This window comes from Podarcis vaucheri (assembly GCF_965113315.1).
Source record: "Podarcis vaucheri genome assembly, chromosome: 8".
Taxonomy (NCBI): domain Eukaryota; kingdom Metazoa; phylum Chordata; class Lepidosauria; order Squamata; family Lacertidae; genus Podarcis; species Podarcis vaucheri.
Genome location: NC_138766.1, coordinates 29,027,893 through 29,046,019, shown reverse-complemented (window position 1 = coordinate 29,046,019; position 18,127 = coordinate 29,027,893). Strand labels below are relative to the sequence as shown.

Sequence of the window (18,127 nt, the reverse complement as noted above, 5' to 3'; positions counted from 1 at the left end):
TCCTGACCTTTTCTATAACTGTTTTAATTTGCTATGTCTGCAAATGAGGAAATTAAGTAGAACAGTCTCAGGATAACTAGCAGTGTTTACAGGAAAACTGCAATTTTAAAAGGATTTGTAAAGGTGGAATGAAGTATTTCCTGGGGGAGTGAAGGCAGGGAGATGGAGGAGAAAGAGAGCTACACACTGCAGCAATTTTAAGAGGTGTTAAGAAATATTAGTTTTATTTTAACCAGTTCACAGCTGAATATTTATTCTATAAAAACTTTACAGATTGTACAGTTTATATATAGTTCAAACTACTAGAACAACAAAAAAGTAGGTCCCACAGATGCAAAAATACTGTACCAAATCCAAGGTAAAAGCAGATTTACACACTGTACAACTCTCCACTAGGATGAGGTGGTCAGGCTCCAAGTATAAAGTTCCAAACTGTACAAAAATAATGTTTGATTCCTTCCCCCCACCCACCCGCCCCCATTCTTCATACATTCAGTAAGATTGCAAACAGATACCCAAGTATGGATATCTGGAGTCGGGAATCATCACACACCCCTGAAAGGAATGCAAAATAGTTATTGTTTACAAAGATCACTCTTGTGCATCAATACTGCATATTCTATGCATGCTGATCCAATAATGGCAATCTGCACATGGAAAACAAGCTTTCATGGGCATAGTGCCATTCTGGATGCAGTCCCATGAGCACAAAAGGGCACTGTGCGGGGGGCGGGGGCGGGGAAGAGAAAATTGCATCCAGCATCTGGGTGTTGCAGTGTGGTACTCTTGTATCAAGTATGTACTGCCAAACAGATGGATGATTCTTTTAACTTGAAGGCAGAGGAGCTGATTTCAAGAACCCACTCTGACATGAAATCAGCTGACAGTGCTGATCGTCTGGCAGTGGAGATTCTCATCCACTGCAGAATGCATGCAGCCTGCTGCTGCTCCATGGAAAGATCTCTGGATCAGGGCCATAGTGTATAATTCAAACTAAAAACAAAAGATATTAAACATCTAATATAAGGTAAGGTGGGGTTTTTTGTTGTAAAGAAAGGGAATATTTAATAGTGTGCCAAAAGAATTTTTAACTTATTAAATAAAATAAAATACATTTTTTTGGTGTAATTCAAACAGAAGAACAAAAAGAGCAAACCAAAGAACCAAAAAACAACAACAAAAACTTATATAGAGTTGTTTTCTCACCCAGCAACAGAAGCAATTATGTAGTTAAAATAATAAAACCCGCTAAGACTAAGCTATCCATAGTATATATGGTATTTCAGTGATTCACTAATACTGCAAATGAAGCTTCCTTTTCAACGACAGACTGGCTTCTTTATGCTCTCCGGGTAGGAATTGGGCATCCTCCCCCAAACAAGAAGGGCTGAGTGTTTTTTATAGCATAAATCCTGAGCACACTCATTTTTTTAAGGAGGTGGGGATTAGGGAGGGGCAGGGAGAAAAGACAGAGAAAATAGACCATTTAATTACAGGGTTTTCTTTTAAAAAATAATTGTTTTTTTTTTGAATGCATCATTACTTGAGGTATTTAGAACCTTCCTCAGAATTCAAGGCAACGCCTCTTCTCAACTAACTCTTTTTGGGCAGTGAAAGTAAGGGCTGGCCAATACCCGCTTCAATTCTGTACTCTAGTGAAAAAATATCTCATTGCTTCAGGACCTTCCTGCCACATACAAAATAACGCAACACCTCATTTTATCCACCTTTTTCTTCTGATACAGTACTAGCCAATGATAAAGTAGAAGACAAAAGTTTGGTAGTGCACTCCATTATAGTTTTTTTTTTTAGTTCGTGTATATAAAGAAATATAATATATATATTTATAATCTATATATGGAGAAAGGAAATTTGTTCAATGCTTAACATACAGTACTTCTTTAATTTTTTTTTAAAAAAACCTTGACAATAAAAAGAAGTTCTTCTCAAGCTTTAGTCCCACTCTTTTCTGAGTGTCAGACTTTTAAATTTGTTTAGAGCATCCATAAAACCCAGATGCCCCAAAGTAAATACAATTCCAGTGTCAATGAGCATCTCTTCAAAATTCATCAATCTTCCTCTGCAAGTATTTCAACATTGAGTCCATTCCTTGAGCAGAACCCCAAATTTTCTTTAGAACTTCACACTCTTTGTCATTTGCTTGTTCCAAGTCCACCTTCATAATACTACGAACTAAACCTTTGGATTCTTCAAGTACCTACATAAAATGAAGAAGATACAATAAGCATGTTGCACACTCATTGGTTAGGGCAGGTGCCTCCATGTCGTGGGTGGAGGACGCTGCCCTCTTTGCAATATGTGAGAGGAAAGGCGAAGCCCAATAGCAGCTATTCTGTTGCAAATGACAACTTTAATGATCATTTTGGCTGCTGCACATTTTCACTGTATATATTGATGGAGGCCACCATCCAATATATCAATACTTATATAAATATTTAAATTATAAGAGAAAGAGAGCAGGTAACAGTCACTGTGAACAGAGGCACCCCGCCACCAAACACAACACATAGCCACACTCAAGGAGGAGACTGATAACTGAGGGATGGGAGAACTGAATTTTACCCACTCCTGTGTTAAGTGAATGGCTACCGTTTGTTTCCATGGGGGAAGGGACTCAAGGCATGCACCGTCTTCGAGTGGGGGTTAATCCCTCTCTGCATTTACCTGATCTGCTTTCTGTTTCTCAGCCATGCTTGAGAGGGATGGAATGTTGGGAAATGGCTGGCTAACATGGACAGAGAGGGACTTGAGGAGTCCCTAAGCTTTATCCAGGGATGCGGGTGGCACTATGGGTTAAACCACAGAGCCTAGGACTGGCTGATCAGAAGGTCGGTGGTTCGAATCCCTGCAACGGGGTGAGCTCCTGTTGCTCGGTCCCTGCTCCTGCCAACCTAGCAGTTCGAAAGCATGTCAAAGTGCAAGTAGATAAATAGGTACCGCTCCGGCGGAAAGGTAAACGGCGTTTCCGTGTGCTGCTCTGGTTCGCCAGAAGCGGCTTAGTCATGCTGGCCACATGACCCGGAAGCTGTACGCCGGCTCCCTCGGCCAGTAAAGTGAGATGAGCACTGCAACCCCAGAGTCGGCCACGACTGGACCTAATGGTCAGGGGTCCTTTTACCTTTAAGCTTTATCCAAGGACAGCCCAGCCTCCTCCACCTCAGCTTTCCCAACCTGATCAGGAAAGGGGAACTGTCTGAAGGGGAACTGTGAGCAGGCTCAACTAAATGTGTTTACAGTTCACCGCACAATCATAATATTTGGTAACTAGAAAGATGTAACTCTTCCTCCAAGTTAAAAAGATTAGGCCATTGCTCTCTTTGTCTGCCACAAGGAGTTGTAGAAATGAGCAAGTCATTAGCACCTGTCAGATGGTACACGATGAAGGGAAACACCTCAAAGCTGGTGGTAAGGTCCTCTATACCAGCTGAGCTGAAGATAAGCCAGCATAACTTGCTTATCCTGGCCCAGCCAGCTGAGCTGAATGCGAGCCCCTTCAAAAGGAGTGCAACCAGAGGGTTAAGAAGTAGGCTTCAGACATCTGAAGGCAGCCCTGTTTAGGGAAGCTTTTAATGTTTGATGGACTATTGTATTTTAAAACTTTGTTGGAAGCCGCCTAGAGTGGCTGGGGAAACCCAGCCAGGTGGGCGGGGCAATAATAATAATAACAATAACAATAATTTATTATGTGACCTAGCAACTTGGCTTGTTTTCCTTCTGCAGAACAGCAGCAGCTGCCTCACTGCTGAACAGGATTTGGATCTGGTGTAACTACGCTGGCTTAACTTACACCAGCTTGCTTTATGCAGGCTTCCTGTGCATACAATTGCTCCCCAAATGCCTTAACTGTGCTGGAACCCAGGTGTGTGTTTAAGAATTATGACAGAAAAATAGTATTTTCAGTAATGATTATGTACTGTATTTTTCGCACTATAGGATGCACCGGTCCATAGGATGCACCTAGATTGGGGGGGGGGGAGGAAATAAAGGGAAAAATTTATTTCCCCCCCCAGGCGCGGGGGAAGCCCGAGCTTCCCCCTCCCCCAGCCCCCAGAACGGGACCCAGAGCCTGCAGCTTGCAGGGCTGGAGGAGGGGGAAGCCCTCCGCCAGCCTTCTAACCAAGTCTAACCGAGTTTGCGGGGCTGGCAACGGGGAGGAGCAGGCTTCTCCCCCCCCCCGCCAGCCTTCTAGCCAAGTCGGGGGACAGCGGGAAAGGCGCATTGCGCCTCTCCCGCTATCCCCTGAGTTTGCGGGGCTGGCGGTGGGGCTCTGCTGAAGCCTGGAGAGCGAGAGGGGTCGGTGCGCACCAACCCCTCTCGCTCTCCAGGCTTCAGGAAAAGCCTGCATTCGCCCCATAGGACGCACACACATTTCCCCTTCATTTTTGGAGGGGAAAAAGTGAGTCCTATAGGGCGAAAAATACGGTAACTCAGAAAAAAACCAAATGGTGTTTGTTGCATCTCTGACTCTGGTTCATTAATAAGAAGCTCAACCTATGCATAGCGTAGCCAAGAGGGTTGCATTGAATACTATTTTTTATTATGTAAGTAGGACTTATGCAGGGTAGAACCCTGTAGATTTAACCCTAAATATTTCTTTGATGTGATGGCAGGGTGGTGGGGGGTTGGTTATTTTTGGTCTGTCTTATCCAAGCAAATATAAACAGAAACAAAACACCGCTATGGACACTCTGTTCAAATATCAAAGCAGTTTAGAACAAGATATTTTTGGCTAGCTCACTCAGCACAACTGTGATCCTTACTCTAAAATTTAAGACTAAAATAAAGCTGCCGAGGTTCACTTTCCAAATTTATTTAAAAATTCCCACATCATGTCAAATAGCTTATTTAAAAGCTGTATTACAAGTGTGGACAGCTTTCAGGTGGACATTAGGATAGTTAAATGTTCATGGGATCAGTTCACACTCACTTCCCCCTCCAAACAAGCTGTCCCATGATATAGTTGGGCACATATTTCATATAACTACAGTATGAACAAGACTTTATGCAGATACTTTATGGGGATGAGGGACCAACTCCCTTCTCTTGAGGGGGCCCAGTTAGTGCCATTGCCTTCCGTTAAGAGTTTGGGTGTAATCCTTGACGCCTCCCTTTTCCATGGAGGCGCAAGTTACAGCAACAGCCAAGGCGACATTTTTCCACCTTCGCCGCATCAAGCAGTTGGTCCCTTACCTTTCCCGCCCCGACCAGGCCACAGTGATCCATGCGACAGTCATCTCCAGGCTTGACTACTGTAATTCGCTCTATGCGGGGCTGCCCTTGAAGCTGTCCCAGAAACTCCAGCGGGTACAGAATGCTGCAGCGAGGCTCCTCACGGGGTCTCTGCCATGGGAGCATATTCATCCAGTGCTTTACAAGCTGCACTGGCTCCCGGTGGAGTACAGGGTCAGATTTAAGGTGCTGCTTTTGACCTTTAAAGCCCTTCACGGCCTAGGACCCTCGTACCTACGGGACCGCCTCGCCTGGTATGCCCCACGGAGAGCCTCAAGGTCCATAAATAACAACACCCTAGTGGCCCCAGGCCCTAAGGAAGTTAGATTGGCTTCAACCAGAGCCAGGGCCTTTTCAGCACTGGCCCCAACTTGGTGGAACGCTCTGTCTCATGAGACCAGGGCCCTGCAGGATCTGATTTCTTTCCGCAGGGCCTGTAAGACAGAGTTGTTCCGCCTGGCCTTTGGCTTGGAGCCAATTTGATTCCCTCCCCCCCATTTTCTTTTTTCTTTTCCTTCTCCTGCAATGAGGCTACATTTTAATATTTTAATGTTCCATTATTTTAATGTTGTATTTTATTTTTGTTTTTAAGTTGTAATCATTCATCTTGTTTTTATTATTGCTTGTAAGCTGCTCTGAGCCCGGCCTTGGCTGGGGAGGGCGGGGTATAAATAAAAAATTATTATACAACAGCTATTCTTGCATTCATGGCCCCTGAGAAAAATGCTGGCATAATTACGGAAATTGCTTCTACCTGCATATTTTAAAATTTTATTTAATTATTGTTTGATTTTATACCAATGTTATATATCTGATGTTAGCTGCCCTGAGCCCGACTTCAGCTGGGGAGGGCGGGATATAAATAAAAATTTGTTGTTGTTGTTGTTATTTGCACACAACCCAATTGGCTTCCCCATGTTTGGGGGCGTATTCAGGGCTTAGGAGGGCTCAGCCCTGCTCAAACACTGAGAAAATTCACTATGCGAAGTGTTCCTTAGCCACTATAATAGCTACAAATCACTTATTCAGCCTTAAGTGAAATAAGGTAAAAGAAACTTACAACTGAATTACATGTGACAAGTTCCTTAATTCGAACCATGACTTCTTGTGTGAATGTTCCTGGCCAAAAAACTTGTGACACCAGTCCCTTGGCACATGCTTCTTGTGCAGTCAGTTTCCTTCCACTGAATAACATTTCATTCGCCTGAGGAAAATAGCAATGTTTTTTGTAACATGAAATATGATGAGGTTATCAAAACATTTTGAATACAAACCTTGCTGTTTCTAGAAATGCCTCTACAGGTTGGAACAATTTACTGGCCTGGACTATTTCTTCTTGTTTTGTTTTTCCTTTTCCATGGACTGAAACAAAATCAAAGACTAAATCTACCACTAATAAATATTTACTGCTAGCGTGCAAATCCCTGTCTAGAAGTGACACAGTTACAGTGCAAGGGGTTTGCAATATAAGCATGGCATACAATTTAGGTCTCTCAACTGAATTGCTTTTAAAATGTGCACTCTGCTAAAATCTCAATATAGATCTTTGCATCAGTTAATGAAGGAATTGGGAAACAACCATTAAAGAAAGAAAGAAAAACCCCAAACATTCTTAGAAAGGTATTTTTAAAAATATATTTTCTTTCGCTGTCCTTATCGTTGTTGAATAAATGAGCAAAACAAGCAAGTATGCCCTTAATTACAACCTTCACTGATTCAGATTGGCTTAGTTGATTGACCAGCCAATTAAAGCCTGTAGCACTAGAGAAGCATGAAAGCAAATGGCATGGTGGCATAAACAGAAACTCTGCATAAGCAGCAGATACTAAATGATGATGCCAAAAATTTGCTTAATAAATAAATAATGCTCTTAAAAACTTTTTTTATCCTGTAAATACATTACATACTTGAAAGATCCTGCAAATGCAATGAGTTTCACATTTTTAATTGGCTTGAAACTAGACAGTATTATCTATCTTTAATTATGAAAATTTGGTATATTTTCATATTGGATGCCAATGAGAATTGCACACCCAAATTCCTCACATCAATGGATCTTGTAGGTAAAATTGCTGGTGCCAAAGTAAGGTAAACACATACTGCATTTTGATATATCCATTTATAATAAGAGACTATGGGGACAAGTAGTGCATAAATCACCCAAATAAATAAACAAATAAAACTTGTTCCTGAAACAGAGCTCGCTCCATTCAATGAGAGCATCTCTTCTTTTTTATATTGAGACAAAGCATTATTATAGGCAGATCACAAACTTTGAAACAAAAGTTTGTAAAAATAGACACTTTGATTTCTGCTGTTCTTGGTTAATCTGGAAAGCAGTCTACTTTGTACAGGTAAAATTGAGAACAATTTCCTCTTGAAATCATTTCAGCTAGCAGGACTTTGGCTTAAATGATCCAATGCCATCACAGTCTACTGCCCACTTGCATACATTTGAGTATCAAACTTCTTTGTGCATCAGATTACGGCATACTGTTTTTTCCAGTGAAAGCCAAGTTTGGTTGCAGGCAACACAAGCTAGTTTGGGTGAGCACACAAATGCCAATTTTTATTTTTATGACTTCAAAAATGGGACAAATTGTGGGCCAAACAAGACAGGGGGGTCTGTACCGCCAAAATGGTACTGTTCCATTTTTAAAGGGAAGGGATGACAACCCTAGTTCCAATGCAACTGAGCTGCTACTTCTTATACAACTACTGGGGATGCCAATTGTTATACAAGTTACCATGCAAATATTATAGATGTATTTTAATTTGGACACACTAGCTTTTCAGACTTTAAAATAATGGCTTGAATGGATTTAAACTGTGATAAAAATTTCAGATATTGTGAAAACTGAAATATGGATAGTGAATTCAAATTAATTTGTGAACTAAACATGATGCATGAAAAGAGCCGACAGACTGAACATATTTAGCATGACTAATACTTGGTTAAATAATGGAGTGGCTTTGAGCCATATCACGAAATGACTCACAGACATGCAAATGGGCGTCCCCAAGTTTACAAATGTTCAAGCTAAGGCTCAAGAATATAAAATCCTCTCTTATGGCTGTGGGGTGAAACAGTGCTAGTGTTGCACAAGAAAGCCCACAAACCTCTGATTTGGAGCCATAGTCTCACCAAAATGTGTTATCTAATATCCAACCGCACAGTCACTATCAAATGTACCATAAAAAAGATTTTTATATATAATTTTTAAATGTGTTAAAGATCCCCCACGCCAGGAAAGGTAAAGCTTTTTTTCTTTTTAAAGTGTGTTATACAAGTTGAAAGGGGAAGCTGTGAATCATATAAACAAGTCGTGCAAAATTTCATATGCATGTACACATTCATAAACTCAAAGCATGATGAATGCCCTCACCCAAGAGTCCAAAACTCAACTAGCATTGTTGCAACTTCCTCAAATCACAGCATATATTTTTTTTTACTCTTTGGAGGGTTGAAGAAATTTGAATAATTAATAAGGAGACTGTAACAAGATAGCCACACAAAGGACCTCTCACAACAAAGGACACCCAAAATGTCACCAACATGATCACAAAATCAAATCAGTGCTACTATTTACATATGCCATTCAGCTCAGTTTACAAGCTTGCTAAACTGCAATAGTTCCACTGATGTCACTAACATCCAAATCTTGACAGGACCATTACTACCCAAAGGAGGTATTTACATGCCCAAAGAACGTTCTGCATGAGCATCTATGGAAATGTGATTACAGCTGTAAAATCACAGGAGGTTTGGAAATTCCTTTTTTAAAAAAAAGAAAAAAGGGGGGGAAAGGAGAAGCAGCAGCTTTGACAATTCCTATACATCTCAAGAAAGAAAATGTAAAAAGGCAGGGGGAAGGGTGTATGAAAACACCAGGCTTCAAACAAGAAGCTGTGATTAGATATCAGAGGTTTTCCTATTATTATGTTATCTGAACATGCCAGAATGCAGATATAAGCATTTCAGTGCATGAGAAAATATGAGCAAAAACTGAGCTGTCAACTTTTAAAGATGCCAACTGATTAGACAGAAGCTCTATTCAAATGTCATCAATTTTACCCTGTGTAATTAAATGCATTTCTAAACCTATGAGAGTTTTATCAGCAGGAGCTTGCAGAGAGGAAGACTAAATTTAAGCAAACGTTACTTCAACAAAAATGAACGGTTCAGCCACATGTGTTTACAATGGTATTCAAGACCAATTAAATGTCATTTATCATTACAAATGATACTGCTCCTTTTTGACAATGGGAAATCTGATCACAGATCTGTCATGTAATGTGTAGTTTAGCCTTCCTGGGAAGCCAAATCCCATGGCAAATATTTCAGTGCTGCTTAATCATTATTTCTGTCTATCCTGGGGAGGGGAGAAACGACTACATTGGCATTTTTATTATCGTCTATTCCTAGTTCAAGCAAGTCTGAAATATCTGTGAAGACTGCACTGTAGGTCTATCAATGAGAAGCAATGCCCAGCCAACGGATTATTTTGCCCTTTACAATCATGCATCTTGGCTCTGAGTATTTGAAGACTTGTTCCCTGCCTTGCTAGACTTTTCCCACCTGGCCTGGGAGGGTGGGGCCCTGACTGACTCCAGCTACAAAAGCTGAGGCTGCTGAACAGAATCCTTGGCTCAGGTATTATTTGGGTGGGGGGGTCGTTGCTGTTAATTTTTGTGTCTTTATGTGGCTCTTATATTGTTCAGTTTGGTTGTGTACTTTTTGATATTTTGTCTACTGTTTATTACTACTTTTGTTATGTTTGGAGTTACATAATTTTCCATATGTTGTAAGCTGCCTTGAGCATGGTGTAAACTTTGGAAATACAAATAAAATGACTGATTGATGTATGTATGTATGCAAAGACTGAATATATTTTTATTTATTCCAGAAATAATACACAAAACTTTATTATTTTTATACTAAGACTTCTTTATCTAATAATGTGGAAATGGTACTAACTGGGTGAATCTGATCATTCCTGGATAAAATTACAAGCATGTTGGGATAAGCAATAAAGTAATGTCTACAAATGGAGACCATTTGTCTACAAATGGAGACCATATTGTACCTGACAATATCCATATTCCAACTAACAATTCGCTCCACTTTTCCATTCACAATGAATCAGATAATCCAGAGTCTATTCTGTCTTATTAGAACCTGAGCAGGCAAGTTTCTTCCTGAATACTAATTCTATTGCATGGCATCTATGGCGTTGCTTATACTTTTTCTCCAATTTAGTAAGTTTTTCAAGATCCTGTATTCATTCTCCAAGGACTTTTAAACAAGGGCTGCCTGACTAATAAATATATCCCACATTAATATCTTGTCCTATTCATCACTAAAATGATCTATCACTAATTCATTAAATTTCATAGATATATATATTGCTCAGGGGGAAGTGATCTAGCTAAAGTGATTCAAAAACTTGTAGAATTTTGTAAATTATATATACATTTGAATCTCTAGACAAGGGGAGTATCAATAACGTTTTAAACTCTCTATGACACTGGAAGTTAAGGTCTACGAAAGCTTTGGGGGGAGGCACAAATACCAAGACTCCAGGCTGTGATTAATATAAGCTAGCCACCAAATGTCTCCTTAAATCAGGGTTACAGTCGCCAAAACGGAATGCCTAGTTGCTGTTTTGGGGCCAGACGCCTCAAAAGTCATATTTTTTAATATAACTTTTGGTTCCTGAAATTTGTTCTGATTGTGCAGATAAAATATCAGAGAGAGAATTCAACAGGATGTGTTGTTAGTATGTGAAAACCGTCAGGATCCAAGGATCCCCAGGCATGCAGCTCCAGATAGTAGAGACATCAGGTGCCATCCTGGCACCTGGGTATCTCCACTTGGTTGCAAGTGGCCGATGACCAGGTACAAAATGCACCTGGCAAATTTTGAACGCTGCATGTATTGTATTTGCAGGATGTGTACATTCTTTTACTTCCATCCTGATACATACTCCTTAATGAAAGTATACATTCATCCTGACCAAATTAAGCTATTAAACAAACAAGCTAACATACATAAATTACATTTCAGACAAAGAAAATCAACACAGCTAAATACATAAAAAAGTTTGATTAATTAATATGATAATTTTTACATTTCCGAAGCCCTTGCTAATTATATTTAGTTTTGATCTCGCATCTCTTTATGACATAGAAACTGGATCACTTATTTGAATCTGAGGGCCGATGGCTTCTACTCTGAAAGTTTTCTATTGTACATGGGCATATGTCAGGGGTATCCACTCTTCCCATTACTGTTTGCTATAAATATAGCCAATGACTATAGTAGTAAGAAAAGAACCCATTACTTTCAAGGCTGTTAATCAAAAGGACAGAGAATTTAGCATAAGAAGCTTTTCTGCTATTTGTCTAGTCCAGAAGAGTCAATCTCAGCATCACTTGCAGAAACGGAACCATTAAGGAACGTATCCAGACTTAACATTAATTGCAGTGGGTTGGATCCAAAGGTTCTCTTCCGCTGGAATGACTCCTTTAGAGAATTGGAATCTTTGGGTCTGACCTAGTTAAGTCTGAATTATGTAATATGGGTATTCCTCCAGGCTGCTATGCTAAATTACAGAGTACTGAATGTTTCTCCTGGGCAGGTATACGGTGGAAGTACTGCACCTCGGAATATATATATGTTTGACTCAATAGGAAACATTTCATGCAAATACAGTGGTGCCTCGCAAGACGAAAATAATCCGTTCCGCGAGTCTCTTCGTCTAGCGGTTTTTTCGTCTTGCGAAGCAACCCTATTAGCGGCTTAGCAGCTATTAAAGGCTTAGCGGCTAAAAGGCTATTAGCGGCTTAGAAAAGGGGGGGGAGCGGAAAAAATCGCAAGACTTGCAAGACGTTTTCGTCTTGCAAAGCAAGCCCATAGGGAAATTCGTCTTGCGAAGCGCATCGAAAAATGGAAAACCCTTTCGTCTAGCGGGTTTTTCGTCTTGCGAGGCATTCGTCTTGCGGGGCACCACTGTAATTTTCCTTCAAGCAGCTTTAAATGTGGAAAGATTCAAAAGCTTGGACAAGGTGCAAGTTACTTCTAACTGGCACATGGCTGCTATTTGCTTAATGGTGCTCAAGTTCTACCTATTTCTGTTTCATTTGCCAGGACATTACTGATAGATACTTACAGGCCAAGATGTTTCTGGTTAAATACACTACAATTGTAAGGCTATTTTGAAATGGAGGCCTGGGATCACGGAACCAGCTTTATTACAAAGCACAACAACTTAGTCACCTATTCAATTTTATGAACACTTCAAAGAACAAACCTTTTTTTATCTTTAGAGGATTTTACAGGGCCATGTTTCCCTTTCAAAGTTGCAGTGGTCCTTCCAGCTAAAGGTAAGGCCAAAGAGTTAAAGGCACACCCATAAACTAAGGCACAGGCCTTCAACTAGTAGGTCAGGACCCCAAACTCGGTTGTCAATAGCAACATCACCAGTTAGTTGTCTTAAAAAGAAAGAAATAAGCCATCACCTTAAGAGGAGAGAGAGAGAGAGAGAGAGAGAGAGAGAGAGAAGGTGGAGGAGAGTGAAATATGGATCTATATAGTAAAATAAATAAAAGTGGCTCTATGCTTCTATATTCATAAACCCAACAAAAGCCTAGGTTACTGCAACCTGCCATTCAATAGGCCTAAGGATATCGTTGCCTTGGGATAACTCAGTCGGTAAAGCATGAGACTCTTATTGTGGGTTCAAAGCCCTACGATGGGCAAAAATTCCTGCATTGCAGGTGATTGGACTAGACCCTCATGGTCCCTTCCAACTCTATGATTCTACAGGTCACATGCTGCCAGAAGGGGTGACAAGCGTGTCATGAGTCTGAAAAAGTTGTCCAGAAGAAGAGATGGAAGACAATGATTGATTGATTGATTGATTGATTGATTGATTGATTAGATGCAGTGGGACATAACTGACATTTCCACAACGCTAACAGCAGGCATAGGTAATCTCGGTCCTCCAGATGTTTAGGGACTACAACTCCCATCATCCCTGACCACTGGTCCTATTAGCTAGGGATGATTGGAGTTGTAGTCCCAAAACATCTGGAGGGCAGAGGTTGCCTATGCCTGGATAACAGGAATGTCTATTAAATTTGGTGATAGCCTAATACTGAATAGGATTTGGTGATAACTTAATATTATGGCCACAATGTGTGCAACACCCCATAGGACTTTTTTCCTTTGCATGCTGGCATTACGAACCAGAATCCTGAAAAACAGTTTCATCTTGGTTTGCTCCTGATTAGCAAACTGACATTTAGCCACTAATGCTTTTTCAGATATAACACAAGCCAATAGTTTAGACAGAAGGGGATTGAAATATGGTAGCTAGCAGGTGGAGAAGACAAAGTGGGAGCATGTGGTCCAAGCACTAGTCCCAGACAGGAATCTGAAATTCAAAGTGGGCATTATGCCTCCATATAATAATAATAATAATATGATTTGTACGAGAATGATCTGTGGTCAACAGTATTACAGATAATTTTACTGTAAATTTGTCTTTGTCTTCTAAACTCTTAAGTTTATTTAAAAGTATATTATATGTGTTTAATCATTTATTTATTTTTTTAAAATGTTAAAAATCCTTTTATTTACCAGATGGCATACTACATTCCTTTAAAGGCAACTTGCCAACATTTCTCCTGAATGTCTGATACTCTTCTTAACATACTTTAAAAGCATACCAACATTTAGCAAAGAAATTATAATTACGATTTAAGTATTGCTCAGTGAGGATTATATCTTTGGCAGAAATTGAAGTACCATAGCCAAGTAAAAACAATACAAGGAAGGAAGGAATTGCCATTTTTAGGCCACTTTCAAACTTACATAGGGGGGAAACAACATAAAGCTATTCTTTACTAAGGAAAGTTATCAGGTTTACTCAGACTTAAAACAGTTAATTCAGTATTAGGTTCATTTCTTGTCATACAAAATTATAGATGTGAATGCAATGTCACTCTCACACTGCACAATGCATGCCTGAAAGGTATGAATGTGGTGTGAAGACATGTATACTGTCAAGAGCATGTGTTTCCCTATAAATATTACCTTACGCATCATTAAAATATGTAGAACAGAAAGCAATTCAGAAATGCAACACCAAAACCACTCTTATTTTGACCCGGACTGGACACTATTGTTTTATAAACTTGCGAGCTGTATTCTGGAGTAATCTGGAGAACAGGCAAAAAAATGTAAGTCCTGCTGGGACCATTGCTGTTTAAGCACACTAAAATGCATGCTGGACTGCAGCCACTGTTAGCAAACAGACAATGAATGATCAAGTGCCAGAGATATTTGCACACCGAAAGACTGTTAGCCGCTGCCAAAATTCTAAAACAAACTGAAAGCACTCAGGTTTTACATATCAGAACTGTAGAAAATGGTTTCCTAGCATTGGAGCAGCTGAAATGCTGCATGGTTTTTTGTTTTGTTTTTGAAGAAGGAATGTACTGTTATTGCACACAGCCTCAATGCAGACACAATGACCTTAGGAGCACTGGCTCAAGTGTACTAATTTCGAGGAATATATATAAGGCAAGACAGTGAAACCTTTCCTTTTTAGTGCTCTGCTTAAATAAACTGTGGGCTTAGTTCTCACATAATGCTAAGCTAAACCATGGCGTAGTGCAAATATGCATATGTGAGCTCCTGGAGAAAAGATTGTGGTTGCTTTGTCCCTCTTCCAGACTTCTAGCAGTGAGACTTGCAGGATGACTATGTGTGTGAACCCAAGCTTGCAGTTTTGCTCCTCCAAACCACAAGCTGTAAACCAAGAGCAAACTTAGCTACACATCACAGTTTGTCTGGAGTGAGACAAACTGTGAGCCTGGATTCACGTGTCACGTTATGCCAAATCATGGCTAATCTCACAGCACCGTAGGAGAGGAGGACCAAAGCAGCCACAATCTTCTTTCTCGGTTTGCACGAAGCATTAGCTTAACTGTTGCATGCAAGCCATGTCATTGTGAGACTAGAGTTACGCTTAGGTCATGTTGGATATGCAAGATGCAAATGGGAGCAACAAAGCTAGAAATATTATTAAATACAGTACATACTTCTTTTACAGATTACTTACAGATGCCAGGCCCATTATTCTTGGGAATGTAAGGGATGAACATCCATCAGGGCTTTGCCCAAACGTCGTATACGGAGTCTGAAACCAAGCCTTCTCATTAGCCCAAACCACATCACACAGAGGTAATATAGATGCTCCAAGTCCAATGGCCGGGCCATTTACAGCTACGATGATGGGCTTCTTAAACTGAATGAAAGTATTTACAAAATTCCTGAAATGAAATAAATATCAAATTAGAATACCTGTTTTAGTAACAAAATGCTGTAGCCACCTCCATACCAAAGCTGCTGTGATAGCGGTCAATTATTAACCTAGGTAGGGCAAAAGTGGAAGGTGATTGAAAGGATCAGGTGAGGAAGATACAGTGTCCAGATTATAACCAAAAATCTAAATTAGAAGGCATTTTCTTTTAGAAGATTCAACACTTGGAATAAGCCAATTGTCCTTCAGTACAAATTCCCAACTAGGAATTAAGCAATTAATTGTCATTAGGGAAAGGCTCTGATAAAAATGACATTGGCAATTCCTCCTACCACTGAATCCAATGGGTTTTGATTATATATGCCATTTGGGCTTTAGGCATGATCCGCGGAACGTAACACCTGCCCAAGTTGCGGGTTTACTTTAGAAAAAGTCAGGATAGAAAACAGTGAAGAATTTTTCAAATAAGATTAAATGAAGACATGCAGAGAATATGTGTTTTCTCTACCCCTTTTTAATTTTTTTTAATTGCTGTGTTCATAAAGGTGAATGTGCACAAATTAAATTCTGAGAACCACCCTGAAATCTTATGATGAAGGGCGGTATATCAATCTAATAAATAAATCGATAAAACAAAATGTGTGTAAATTGTGGGCTTACAGAATATTCTGAGTTTTAGTTATGAAGGATTCTGCTTTGATACCCTGTTTTGTTAACGAACCATGGCTTTTCATATGAACCTCCCTCCCCCCCCCCAAAAAAAAACACCAGAAATGGTTTGATCCCTGAGAGAAGTAAAGAGGAAAGGCAGGGGGAGAGAGCACATGACCATGTTTTCGCAGCAACAAATCATAGTTTGGTGCTATTTATGTGGACCATGGGATGAAAAATAACCACTCAAAAATTATTTAGAGAAATAATGAATGTATGGGAGCAGATGGTGCAGCCAGACATGTTTCAATGCAACTTGAAGTTTCCAAACATTCAACACATATAACTTGTCTACTGGGAGTATTGCTTCCTATAATAATAAGGTTGGGAGGAGATTTTAAAGGAAAGCTGGGAGTTCTATCATTCTAACACGATCCTTCTGAACATACAATTCCGCTTTGAAGATATACAAATGGAAAGTAAACATCCTTATGATGTGTTCATATAGACAGTCTGATTTATTATGAGTTTGATGGCTACTGGGAGTGGGGGGAAACACCAGTTGTGAGTAGGTACAGTACCTTTGATATCACACTCTAGCATTTAAATATGTGGCATGTTTTAAGCTCATAATCTGACACTGGTCGGTGACCGTATTAATAATAAATTCAAATTCAAGCTCATAATCAGATATGCACGATGGGAAAAACAGTTTCACAAACCTAATAGCATCTGCCATCTTAGTACTTTCCCTTTTTCTATCATCTGTTAAGCGTCGAATAAAATAAATGAAGTCAAGGCCACAGCAGAAAACACTGCCAACGGCACTGAGGAGTACAAGCTTGCTGTCATCAGCGGCTGCTGTGTTCAGTGCACTTTGGACTTCTTTCATTACCTGCAAGTAAGACACATTAAACGTATGAAAACAGGATGCAGAATATTGCAACTTAAGATTTTGCATTCACATAGCATTTCTGTGATCTGAACAGCAGGTGGCATATGCAACCAGTTCAGCAAAATCTAAATTTAGGACAAAGTTCATTACAAAGTTCTCCTTTCCACATTATTAAAGGAGACAACAACAATGTAACACACTACAAATACAAACCAGGATTTATTTAGTTTTTTAAGAATAACATTGACTATCTTAAGATCAGAACCGGAAATTGCAAGTCTTCAGCAAACATAGTAGCTTAAAAATAGGTAAAAATTGGGGAAATTCAAAACAAGAAATGGCTAGAAACAAAAACAGAATCGCAATATAATTTAAAGTTCCAACTGGCACCTGTGTTACATTAATTCTACTCCATTAAGGCTAATGTTTAACTGTATTAATTTTTCATTTTGAAAATTAACACAGTAGTTGGCAATACTGAAACAGAGAATTGCTCTACTTTGGCTACAAAAGTATGCAATGCTAAACCATACTACAGTGCTATTATGTGCACAAACCAGAATCAGCCTTGAGTTCACACACAATGCATTTCCTCATCTGGCGTATCCCAGCAGATTCTTGCACACGAACCAGAGATCAAGGCTTATCACAGATCATTTTAATTAAATGAGCCAGCTTCACAACCCATGGTTTGAATTTGGCTTGTGTTGGATCTGGCCACCGTTCGTGGTAGCACATAGTCTCTGGTGCAAGGACGTGTCGAGCTTCTACCAAAGTGAAACTAAACACTGGCAAAATCCTCATCCTGGCTACATGAGAGGGAGGATGACAACAGAGTGCAGGAGCCCAAGGCTTTGCCCAGACTTGTTCTAGCTCAGGGGCCAGCAAACTTTTTCAGCAGGGGGCCAGACCTTGTGGGGGGCCAGACTATATTTTGAAAAATAAAAATGAATGAATTACTATGCCCCACAAATAACCCATAGATGCATTTTAAATAAAA

At 39.9% G+C, this 18,127-nt stretch overlaps 2 protein-coding genes across 3 annotated transcripts in view; one reads left to right on the top strand and one right to left on the bottom strand.

Moving 5' to 3' along the window:
- The window catches only part of RPP40 (ribonuclease P/MRP subunit p40), a 36,048-nt gene extending 25,482 nt beyond the window's left edge, over positions 1 to 10,566 (top strand). The window contains exons 11-13 of the transcript XR_014222311.1: positions 3,742 to 3,880; positions 6,793 to 6,870; positions 10,158 to 10,566. The gene's annotated coding sequence lies outside the window, so the exon portion shown is untranslated. The remainder of the gene's footprint in view (positions 1 to 3,741; positions 3,881 to 6,792; positions 6,871 to 10,157) is intronic.
- The window catches only part of CDYL (chromodomain Y like), a 95,765-nt gene continuing 77,833 nt past the window's right edge, over positions 196 to 18,127 (bottom strand). For both annotated transcript variants that reach the window (XM_082234456.1, XM_082234457.1), the window contains 4 exons: positions 16,955 to 17,127; positions 15,381 to 15,591; positions 6,311 to 6,454; positions 196 to 2,218 (listed from right to left, as the gene is read on the bottom strand). In XM_082234456.1, coding sequence (XP_082090582.1) covers positions 2,060 to 2,218; positions 6,311 to 6,454; positions 15,381 to 15,591; positions 16,955 to 17,127 — 687 coding nt within the window. In that variant the 3' untranslated portion in view covers positions 196 to 2,059. The remainder of the gene's footprint in view (positions 2,219 to 6,310; positions 6,455 to 15,380; positions 15,592 to 16,954; positions 17,128 to 18,127) is intronic.